Source organism: Ranitomeya imitator, chromosome 4 (assembly GCF_032444005.1).
Source record: "Ranitomeya imitator isolate aRanImi1 chromosome 4, aRanImi1.pri, whole genome shotgun sequence".
NCBI classification, from domain to species: Eukaryota; Metazoa; Chordata; class Amphibia; order Anura; family Dendrobatidae; genus Ranitomeya; species Ranitomeya imitator.
In genome coordinates, this window is record NC_091285.1 from 394703193 (window position 1) to 394715902 (window position 12710).

At 42.9% G+C, this 12710-nt stretch overlaps 1 protein-coding gene across 2 annotated transcripts in view; it reads right to left on the reverse strand.

Annotated features, from left to right (window-relative positions):
* Window positions 1–12710, reverse strand: part of TAF3 (TATA-box binding protein associated factor 3) — a 132942-nt gene that overhangs the window by 28501 nt on the left and 91731 nt on the right. For both annotated transcript variants that reach the window (XM_069765299.1, XM_069765300.1), the window contains exon 3: window positions 1018–2783. In XM_069765299.1, coding sequence (XP_069621400.1) covers window positions 1018–2783 — 1766 coding nt within the window. The remainder of the gene's footprint in view (window positions 1–1017; window positions 2784–12710) is intronic.

Sequence of the window (12710 nt, forward strand, 5' to 3'; positions counted from 1 at the left end):
TATTACAGCATTTCTTCATTTGTCTCCTTCGCTTTAATCATAAGAAGCCAAGTCACCCACATAAAGAACAATAAAAGTTTCCCATTTACGGTATTTAAGTTCACTACCTTATTTATAAATGGCTGCGTTGCCTGGCCACTGACCGTTAACAGTCCACACACTTCTTCATGGCGGGCTTGTGTTCTCAATGAGGAGAGAGGAGCTAGCCGAGGCTAGAAGCCTACACCGCTGGCTTCCCTCCCTTAGGCTATGTGTACATGGCGTCATTTACACCGCTGGCTTACCTCCCTTAGGCTATGTGTACATGGCGTCATTTACACCGCTGATCTTTCTTAGGCAAAGCTGCTTTAGGAAAACACTGGCGGTCATTTTCCTGAAGTGGCTGCACCAGTGGTTTTGTAGGGTCTCTTGCTCTGTACTACCAAGCTTAGACAGCGGGTGGGAGGTTAGCCTTAGAATGAGCATGTCACTTCTATTAAATTCCTACCAATCACAGGTTGTGAATCCGAAGGGTTCCAATGGATGGGACATCCACCACTCCTGAAAAGGTGGGGCTCCACAAGCCTCCTTGGAAAGGAGAGGGGGCCACACATTCACACCACTGCTCAATTCATTTTCTATGGGAAGGCCAGAAATAGAGCACTGAGCACTACCATCTCCTAGAGTCTCGGAGAATAAATATAGTGGTTGGGTGCATGTGTGACCACTATCACATTACAACGACTCGGTTCTCAGGATCAGTAAAAAGCTAAGCTGTTGGACCCGTCCCCCACTAATCTGCAAATTATCACCTATTTTGAGAACAGTAGATAACATGTTGAGAATAACCCTGTAAGGCATGAGAAGCGGGCATGTTACAATTCAACATGCCCATCTTTTCCTACCCTACATGTGCAGTCAGGGGATTCATGGCATCACCATATATATTAGATTGTCAGCAGGCTTGGCTAACTTCATTCAATGGTCACCATAAATCTGCAATATGGAATATAATAGAGAACATTTATAAACCCTTACTTTGTCATGCTTGTGTTTTTCCTTGTCTTTGTCCTTCTTCTCCTTTTCTTTTTTCTCCTTTTCTTTCTCTTTGACTTTCTCTTTGTCCTTCTTTTTCTTCTTCTCTTTCTTCTCCTTTTTCTTGTCTTTCTCTTTAGTTTTTTCTCGATCTTCAGTTACTTTTTCCGAAACTAGTGGGGATATGGAAGGCATCAAAGATGGCAGTCTAACTGCATTGGGGGTACTTAGAATTGCCAGTGACAGGTCTTTAGAAGGTAACACAACAGGGGTTGGTTGAGCATTTTTTAGCTTTTCTTCTTTGTTTTTATCTTTTCCTTTCTCCTTCTTCTCTTTATCCTTTCTACCCTTTTCTTTATCTTTCTTCTTATCTTTATGTTTTTCTTTTTCTTTCTTTCCACTGCTCTCCTTTTGTTTTGGTTTCTGTTCAGAGTCATTCAAATCCTTTGACTTGAGCCTAGGCAGCTCACCATCATCATCCTTGATAGAGTCCTTCCACTGAAGTTTGGAATCTTTATTACTGTCTTTATCTTTTTCCTTGTTTTTGTCCTTGTTTTTTTCCTTACTTTTATCTTTGTCTTTCTGCTTTTCTTTGTCCTTTTTCTTCGTCTTTGTTTTCAGTTCCTTCTTTGCCTTTTTCTTCAACTCAACTGGTGAAGCTAATTTAGCCTTGTCCTCAAAGGTTTTTACAAGTGGCTCTGGAGTAGGAGGAGATGCAGAGGGAGAGGAAAAGCATGGCTGACTTATAGACACACTTTGTGGAGTTTCCTGGTTGACCTTTCGAATCACTTCATTAATTGAGTCATCCATTGTCCATGAAATATCAGAACTAGATGTACCTCCTGAAGCAGGCAGTGGTGTGCTACACATTTTACCAAGACTACTGTTTGCTGCTGAAACCTTAGGAGTACCGGGTTCTGCTATGGTCAGTCTTTTTGGACTAGTAAAGACATCACCTTCAGATTCAGAACCTGAGGAAAACTCAAATGGATCGGGTTCTTGCTCAGCACAAGCACGAGCAACAACAGCATCAATCGAATCCTCAATTGTATTATCAGTCACTGATGGTTTTTTGGAGGGATTTTCAGGGTTTACTTTTTCAGAATCCTGTGATGCTTGACTTGGCTTTACCTGTATATTCTCTCTCCCAATCTTTTCACTTAATGCAGCTAGTGGTGTACGGCTAGGCGTTTCAGACTTAACAGTTGGTTGGCTAGCAGGGGCAGAAGTTTTGGGGCTTTTAGGGCTCTTGGGACTTTTGGCACGTCCAGGAGACTTTTTGTCTTTTAGAGTATTTTTAGGTGACCGCATTGGACTGCCTAGAGCTGTGGATTTGGGGGATTTAGTTTTCTGTCCTGGTGAACTTTTTGATTTGGTTTTAGAGGTTAATGCCTTAGATTCTAAAGGTTTTGAAGGAGTCTGAGGTTTAAGAATAGGTGAAAGCATTACTGGTTCTGAAGAAGAAATAGTCAAGTCAGAATTATCTGGTAGGTGAGTGGGTGAAAGCATTGGGGAAACCTTTTGAGTATTTATTGAGCTAAGTGGCTCCCTTGGTTCCAAAGTTCCATCCAAAATATCTCCTTTACTATTAGCTAATCGTTGCCGCTTTGGAAAAGGCATTTCGGCCTCTGGACTATCCAGTGGCCTTTTACTCAAATAGTTCTCATCATTAATAGTTTCATCTTCTTCCATCTCTCCTTCCTCATAAGGAACTTGCATAGCTTCTGCTGAAGTCCCACCATCTGTGGGTACTTGCTCCTCTTCTTCCTCTGTAAAAAGAAAAACAAAATTACAATCACTTTAAACTTGATCACAAAAATGAAACTGACAATATCTGTAGCTATGTTAAACACCTAATCATAACTTAGTTCTTGAACTACATATTCCGATTAAGTATATACAATTAAAAGAGAACTGTATTTGCAAAAAAACTTTGTATGAATAAATAGGACAAGTGAATATAAGAACTGTTGTAATTTATCTTATTAAAGAATTCTGCTTCTTTCTCCACTTATGAGCCACTTCTCATCCCCCTGCCTGCTAAATTTGCCATAGTAACATACCGTATATACTCGAGTATAAGCCGAGATTTTCAGCCCATTTTTTTGGGCTGAAAGTCCCCCTCTCGGCTTATACTTGAGTCATACCCGGGGGTCGGCAGGGGAGGGGGGTCGGGTGTTATCTAGTTATACTTACCTGCTCCTGGCGCGGTCCCTGCACATCCCTGCTTCTTCTTCTCCAGATCGCTGCTGCGTGTCAAACACAACGATATCGCTATCCAGGACGCTGCAGCGTTACGGATCGCTAGCGATATCGTTGTTAAGTCGCTCAGTGTGAAGGTACCTTTACAGTAAAGAATCCGCGTCTGTTATTATGCTTAAACCTTCTTTCCTCCAGACGTAGAGGATGCCCCCTTGTCCCTATCTCAGGTCTATGATTAAAAAGACCATCCAGTCTGAAAAAAAACAGCTTGCAGTAAAATAAGACCAACACAATGAGGTGTCAGTATATACAACTTATTATACACTATAGTGTGAGATGAAGCGAAGAAGTGAAGAGAAAACAGGCAGAAGAGACAAAGATCATTCGAGCTTTCTAAAAAGTCTTTTACTTCACCCGCACAGCTGAATTCACATATACACTTGCTTAGTAATATGCTATATAATGGTCTCCATGCTGCTCCTTTTATCTGTATGCAAACTAAAGAAGCAAGAGCAGGATTCCTTGTTAGCTTGTCTCATCCCACCAGCTCAGAGCCAATTGCAAAGTAAAAGACGGATTCTGGAGGAGGGAGAAGCTGGTGAAAATACAGGCTACAAGTCATGGCAGCAACCCTACTCATCGTTTTTTTTTAGCCACAGCAGAACCTTTTCCATGCTGGTTTTCACTCTCCAGAGACAGGTGGAGCATGAATATGTTCGCCATGGAGTACTTTTTGTCAATTGTTCACAGGATACAAGTCATATAGTGGCCAGAAATTATGATACAGAATATACACATACAAAATATATTGGTTGGCTGAGAGGGCTGTAACGCTCGCACCGAGACTGGTTGGCGCGGGCGCCTGGGGGTGTGGCCCCACTGGACCACAGACCGAACTTCCCTTGAAGGGGCGTAACTAAGTAGCTTCCTAGGTGTTCGCTGGAGCCTCTGATGGTGAGGTCAGACTTGTGCAATAGGAAGCTACCAGGTACCACTCCAGGGTGGAGTCGGACTGTGGATGCTGATCCCACCGGGGACAAGACACGGGCAGGCAGGCACGGCTGTGACACTGGCTGACAGACGGGTATGGCAGAGGCCCTGACGGGCGGACTGGCTTGACAGAGATACAGGCAGGCAGTCAGGCGCGGCTGGCACTCAGGCAGACAGGCGGGCACGGCTGGCACTGGCAGACAGGACTGATACTCTGGTAGGAACTGGGATTCAGATGGATGTGTGGAAACAGGTAAGAACCTGTTCAGACTGGAGAATATAAAGCAACAGGTAGAGACCTGTATGGAAAGTTGCAGAATAAAGATAGAGCAAGAGTGGAAGCAAAGCTGAATCCCAGGAGGCTGAGTACGAGTAGAAGGCGGAGCTAAGAGCGGAGACGCTGGAGGCGGAGCCAAGAGCTGAGACGCTGGAGGCGGAGCCAAGAGCGGAACCGCAGGAGGTAACGCCAAGAGCTAAAGACGTAGAACTGCAAGCAGCGGTGCCAGGTGGAACCGCAAGGAGCGGAGCCGCAGAGCAAAGCCACAGAGTGCGGAGCAAGATCAGAGAGCAGAGCTGAGAGACACAGAACCACAGGTTGTGGTAGAACTGAGCAGAGAGAAGAAGAGCCACAGACAGTGGCGAACAGAGCAGAAAGATAAGGCAGAGGTACACACAGCAGAGTGGGAAATGACTAAAGACAAAGAAGGAGCAGGGACGGACATAGACCAGAGTACAGACAGGAACGGACACGGATACACAAACAGAACACAGATGAAGGCCTGCAATAGTGCAGCCCTCTGAGACAGGAAACACACGACCTGGCAGCTCAGTAGCAAATGCTAACTGAGGGGAATAGTTTGCTCAGGCATCCTCCAATAGGTGAGGATGCCTTAAGTATCAGAGGTCTCAAGGCTATTGGCCAGAAGCACCTTAGGGAGGTGCACACAGTCTCAATAAGAATCCGGAGTGGCTGGCGCCGCACCCCTATGCACACAGCCAGGAAGTGTACACAGAGCAGGCCGCCATGAAGCACATGGCATGGAACCAGCAGCAGACAGATCTCACAGCATGGCACTGGGTGAGTGAGTAGATGTAACAGGCAGGTGGGGAATGGAAGGCCATGCAGTGATGCCGGCAGGGTTGTTACAAGGGCATTTTTTGTAGACGAATCAAGTGTCTAGGCGGAAGCTATGAAGTACATTGATGAGGGCGATAATTTGTTAATTTTAAAAGACTACATTGTTTAAGAAATATTATACCCTTGGAAAACTCCTGTAAGCAAAATGCTACAAAAAAAAAAATCATCTTTAGTAAAAAAAAAAAAGAAAAAAGAAAAAAAAGAAGGCATCTCTATCACCTGCTGTTCCCAATGTTTCCCGGCCTGTATACCAGGTGATTGAAAACATCTCCGTGCCAAAAGGGACTCATTTTAGCCGAATAAAAGTCATCCGACGGAGAACAACATATATGTTTAGAATGACTTTATCCAAAGTGAATTCATCTCTACATCCCTGTAGCACTTTCGTCCTCCTATGGGCGCCGACACATTTAAATGTTTGCATGCCCTAGCAGTGCACACAGCAGAGCGGCATTGACACCTGATATTATAAATGGCCTCATATATATGGTAATAGCGCTGTATCACATAACTGCAGAGTGCCCTGATAACGCAAGGACTCAGTTTCTATGACTACATGCGAGCGCGCGCTGTTTACAGGGCCTCGCTGCCAACACCACGAGCGGCTTCAGACCGCGGGGCCTTTGTTATTTATGATATAGTTTATGATAAGGACACCTCAACCTATTCCCTCCGCCTGTCACATACAATAAATTGGACTCATAAATCACCACATCTGTGTCATTACTGTTGACCGTAACATACAGCAAGCGGAAAATGATGGATTTTTTTTTTTAGTCTGACCAAAAGCAAAGAATGAAGATGCACAATTGTCAATGTGTAAATTTAGATTTTAATAACTCCATAAAGCTTCCATAGCTGGAAGAACGCTCGCTCTGCCGACAGACATTGTTGCACGCTCGCACTGACTGAATGTGCATGTGTGCTCACTGGGGAATAAACCATTGCCAGACTTTTAGGGGAGAACAAAGGAGAAGATCCTTTTTACCCAAGCATATGATGTAATCACACGCTCTATATAACTGGGTGATCCTGGCACATTTTGTCCAGCTTTGATGTTATATACAGAAAAAAGGTATATTTCAGCTCACCCTTAATTCATCTGTCCGATGTGGTATCAGTCCGAGCACGGAAACAAAGTGTTGCTGCCAATATGTTCTATACATGGCAATCTTTAAGAGGACTAGAACTCTAGTGAAAAGGAGCATTGCAGCTTAAAAGTCTCCTCACCTTGGCATGTCAGGCTTGTCATGTCACTCTCCACAAGGAGAAACGTTATCCCTTAGATCTGGGAATTCTGAAACTTTTTTTTAATAAGGATTTAGAAGTGGATTTGGCTGCAAATTCACATAAAAAATGCTTCATATGCTCAAAATAACATGTCCAATTTAATTCAGAGTATTTGAAGAAGTTTTTGATGTGGATTTATTCCAGAATCTATTTCTTAATCCTCGCAAAAAAAAAAAACCCGCTGAATGTACCATAAGGCTATCCCACGATGAGTACTTGGCGAGTCTGGGATGTGGTAGATTTTCCTTTTTGGGGGTTTTTGACTGCATTTTTTGTATGTCTTTGATATGCCAAAAAAGCCGCTTTAAAAAAAAAACAAACTTCCTAGTATTTGGCTTTGACAAATCGTTTAGGATACAGTCATGTGCGGTTTACATGCATTTTCTTATGCGGATTTTCTGCATCTAATGCAAGTCTATGGGGAAAATCTGCAAATAAAACTCAGCATACTTACAGGAGAAGTATCAGATACTTTGTTATACCATGCCTTATGAAGAGACCCAAGTAGTCTTGAAACCTTGCTTTGCAGCATCACATATTTTATTTTAACTAGCCATTAAAGGGAACCTGTCACCCCCAAAATCGAAGGTGAGCTAAGCCCACCAGCATCAGGTGTATCCTGAAAGATGAGAAAAAGAGGTTAGATTATACTCACCCAGGGGCGGTCCGGTCCGGGGCCCCCCATCTTCTTACGATGACGTCCTCTTCTTGTATTGACGCCGCGGCTCCAGCACAGGCGTACTTTGCCCTGTTGAGGGCAGAGCAAAGTACTGCAGTGCGCAGGCGCCGGGAAAGGTCCGAGAGGTCCAGCACCTGCGCACTGCAGTACTTTGCTACAGAATGCTGTAGATAAGCCACTGATACTGGGGGGCTTAGCTCACCTTCGATTTTGGGGGTGACAGGTTCCCTTTAAAAAGGTATCATTACTACAAGATTCTTATGTTGTTTCTCCCACTGAGAACTATCAATCTTTTTTCAACTGGCTAACACAGTACTAAACTCATTTTTTTCTTTTTACAAGAGAAATAGACATATTGTGGATTTGAAACAGAGGTCAGCTTATGCTGCGCAAAAAAAAAGCACAGTGGCCATGAGAGCTCTATAAACCCCATCCCCTTTGCTGGAAATGTAAGGTGCTGCCTTTTTGATGCAGCAAAAATACACAAAAAAAAATAACTCCGCAAAAACTCTTTGTAAACACCCAGCCTTTGGATGCAGATTGGTGGAGGTAACAGTCCTGTAAGTAGAATTTGCACCTACTAGTGATGAGTGAGCGTGCTCAGATTAGGTGTTATCTGAGCATGCTTGTGTCCTTATCGAGCATTTTCGGCGTGCTCGAAACAAATGCTCGACTTGCTGTGCCTTCATGACTCACGGCTATTCAAGAGCCTCAACACACTAAGCAACATGTGCATGAGATTTCAGAAACTTTTTCACTTTGCTGGTAGTGTATAATACAATGTATGAACCAGGGCTATGGAGTCGAAGTCGTGGAATCGGAGCCCATTTTGGTGGAGTCTGACTCCTCAGTTGCCATGACACAGACTGCGACTCAACCAAAATGGGCTCCGAATAAACGACTCCGACTCCACAGCCCTGACAGGTCTGTGGAGTCGGTAAGCCAAACCTCTGACTCCTCAGTTGCCATGACACAGACTCCGAGTCGGAGGTTTGGCTTACTGACGCCACAGACCTGGCAGGGCTGTGGAGTTGGAGTCGTGGATTCGGAGCCCATTTTGGTGGAGTCTGACTCCTCAGTTGCCATGACACAGACTCCGATTCGAAGTTTGGCCCATTTTGGTGGAGTCTGAGTCATGGAAATGGAGAAGTCGGAGGTTTGGCTTACTGACTCCACAGCCCTGATATGAACATAACCTATTACAGAAACTAAACTTTACATTTTTGTTTCTGAAAAAAATCTGGGTGGCCAATTCAAATCATGCTTCCTTTCAGCTTAGTAAGCAGGCATTATATGGGTTTTAGATGTCTTCGATGCAACGGTCATAATATTTTATATGTTTTCTAGTTTCGACAACATATTTGTTGAACACAAAGCAAATCTACGGTATAAACGATTTTGCAAAGATTGATTTCGGCCCCGCCATAGGAGCTACTGCACAAATACTCGCCGGCTCCTTCTCGTCGCTCTCGTTTGCAGTAAACAGGAATATAAAACTATTAACTAGCTGAGCCGATGCCTTCATTCTAATGCAGGACTTGCCCCACTGCTCTCAATGACCTTGACAAAATTCTGGAAAAATATCTCAGGACCTGGGGCTCTAAAGCTATTTTAGAATGAGCTTTGAATAATTGTCCCACAATAGGAGTTTCTTGATTAATTGCTTCAGATAAGGTCTCGTTTTCTTCGCTGGCCTCCAGTGGCTCCCCCTTATTTCCCATAACCGCTTGTCTCGTTCCTCTGCACACTGGGAATGGCAAGGAGAAACGTCAGAGATACACCAATTGCATTACTTCAGGATTAGCTTTGAGATAACCATTCGTATTCCATTACTGGCCATTATTAGTGTAATTATTTCATCAAGTTTACTTCGTTTGAAAGATGCACTAATTGTTTTCAAAAGCTTATTAGACAAGCATAGAGGCTTACTAAACGCCAAAGAATAGATCCTTCACCAGCACAGAAATCATACAAGATAAAGAAAGCCATGTCTCGGTAGCACTTTCCATAAAGTTAAAGGAGAACACTGGCAGAGACCCAGGGATACCAAATATCCTCACCAGACAGAATGGTGTGGGGAGCAATTGCTCCAGATCTTTAGAGGGGGAGGGAATGTGGGCTAGCATCAAAGGGAACCTGTCACCAACCTGGGGCTGCCCTTTATACTTAAAAGAGAGTGTAGCCGTTGGGTCATAAGTGCTCCTACGGTCCCAAAAAAAGGTCCGACTTTGTATCAGGCTTGGGTTGTGGGATCCCGGCATGCAGAGTGACTCCACACACCGCAGCAGCGAAAGAGCAAGATCACACACACAGTAAGAACAGCCGCAGCGGCTGGTGTGATCTCGCTATGGGTCCCTCAACCCAGAAGTTTGGCCCACATTTGGTAGAAAGTCTGTCCCTTTCAGGGGGTATTGGGAGCACTTAAGAGCGGGACTGACACCAACTTACATTGAATAAAAACTCCAGTCTGGGCTGGCGACTACGGTAATAATAAAGACAGCCTAACAGTTTCCACGTTGAGGGATAGAAGGATCAAGCAGTTGGAATTTCTAGTAGATAAGTCACTGCAGGAGCTGCCACATAACCATACCCTAATCCTCTCCATCCTCTTTCCCCAATGAAAACACATCAGTGGCTCAATCAAAGCATCCATGTGGATGGGGGGAGGCTGGAGCGGTAGCCCTGATCTCACGCGTATGTCAAGCTTAAGCAGCAGTGTAACTGAACATATGCGAAAGTGAGCTATATTATATATAATATATATATATATATATATATATATATATATATATATATATATATATATATATATATTTTTTTTTTTTTTTTTTTTTTTTTGAGTGCGATATAAGGTTTATGAACCCTAAGAAAGTGAAAAGGTTAACAAGCACTCAGAGGCCAAGTCAATGTGTGTCTGCTGTGGGGTGGGCACGGCTCGGTGTAGCAAGAGGTTATAATTAAAGCCGGCTTAATTAGGATTGTCAGGCCACTGGACATGGTGTTTAAATAAATGTAAACCAGTGATCACGTTACAACGTACCGCTAACAATTAAGCTTACCAGCTAGGATTCGATAAAGTTTCTGTAAACTTTTTATGACCTTTCCACCAAAGGAAATTGAGAAAAAAAAATTGACAGAAACGAGAAGTTTTTGGGGGGTGTTTTTTCTAATTCTGCATGTTCTTTATTGCATTTTATTGTTATTCATTCGTGTCATTCCATACGCTGTATCAGAGTCACAAAGCAAGCAGCATCTTGGCTAGTGAATGATGACAAGCTGCATGTAAGTCATGTGTGATCATGGAGCATTCTCAACTCTTCCAAATCACAAAAAAATTACACGTGCCAATGAGCCAAAAAGTGTGTAGTCCCAACATGATCAGGAACCAATACTCCATGGAAGACGACGTAACCAAGACCATTGTAGTGATCTGTGCGATCAGGGTCTAGCGGTTCACACCCATGGCAAATAGCGGGTTTACAGGGGGAGGCTGTTGGCTCAGTACAGGGCGAATGTAACATCATTTAGTGACTTTTGCCGTTAGACAGCATGAAAGGGGTACATAACAGATTAAAAATATAAGATCATGACTTTTTAATAATAAATGCCCATCTTAACGAGCATACAGGTTGATTATAAAAATACCTTTATGGTCTAATGTGCTGGGTTTATTCATCATTATTCCTGCTTGGGTAATTCGGCTACATAGAATTGTGGAACCATTCCCAATTAAGGTGAATGCATTTCTAGGTCCATAATTGACTGATTATAAAACAATTTAAATAAAAAATAAAAAGTTAAAATATGCCTGAATTCTGATTTAATTAATTCAAAATTGATAAATGTGATGCAAGACATTTTTTCCTACGACCTTTTCTACACAATGTTTGACAAGGGGGCATGACTAGGAAACAAAAATATTACAAGGTACAGAAACGGGTAATTGCAAGATTTCAATTTTTTTTTTAAATACATTATGGCAAATTAAAAAAACAAACTAAAATATACATTAAAGCTTAATGTATAAGTGAGGATATTGCAATTTTTTATTTTTTTTTAAATTATTTTTCACATTGTATCTTGTTACTAGTAAAAAGAGAATGAGAGCAAGCGAGCGAGAATTTCCCTGACAGGAAATTCTTCCACGTGTGCGCTCTTTGAAAAGACGGGACCCGTCGCTGGATTCCTGCTTTTCACAGTCAGCGACGCATGGACGCAGGATGCGTCGCTGACAGATTTTCCGACGTGCAGAAAAAACGTTCCTCTGAGCGTTTTCTCTGCCCGACGGACCATTTTTTTTATGCAGGATCCAGTGAAAGACGGATGAAACGGATTGCCATACGTCACAATCCATCGCTAATACAAGTCTATGGGAAAATGCAGGATCCTACATTCTCAAAAATCGAGGAATTGTGACGGGAGCTGAAAGACGGAAGTGTGAAAGAGGCCTAAGCTAGTCATAAATTGACTTCTGACCTTTCTGTTCAGCCTGGAAAAACCTTTTAAAATACGGCCAGATGGTGAAACTGTTAGGGTACCGTCACACAGTGGCATTTTGATCGCTACGACGGCACGATCCGTGACGCTCCAGCATTGTAACAATATCGCTCCAGCGTCGTAGACTGCTGTCACACTTTGCAATGTACGACGCTGGAGCGATAATTTCATGACGTGTTTGCGATGTAGAAGACGTTGGTTACTATGCGCACATCATATACAATATCGTGCACACCTTTGTTACACCATGCGATCATGCCGCCAAAGCGGGACACTAGACGACGAAAGAAAGTTTCAAACGATCTGCTACGACGTACGATTCTCAGCGGGGTCCCTGATCGCAGGAGCGTGTCAGACACTGCGAGATCGTAACTATATCGCTCGAACGTCACGAATCGTGCCGTCGTAGCGATCAAAATTGCACTGTGTGACGGTACCCTTAGGCAAGTCAGATTAAAACTAAAAAAACAAAAAAACTAAAAGCCGATTATCAATACAAAAATTAAATTAACACAAAAACAATTAGAACAACGCCAGGCTTCTATATTAATGCGCGGCAGTACCAGATTTTATATAAAATCACATATAAAAAGTAGTGACTAGCCACATTATGCCGCCTTATCAGTGAAACGCGAAGGAAAGATTAAACAAAAAGGTAATTTAATCATTGTTCTCATAACACTTCAAATACTCTGCAAATGTTGTTAAAAGGGGAAAGAAAAAAAAATGACAAAGACTCCGATAATTACATGAGGTTGTGAAAATACCTGCATGTTTGGGCCGGACAGACTGGCTCCACGGCAAGAGTCTGGTATGTGACTTTTCTTCTCTTGCATTATTTTGTCTTGGAAACATCAGTTGTTTTATAAATCATAAACTTAAATGAGAACAGTGATGACA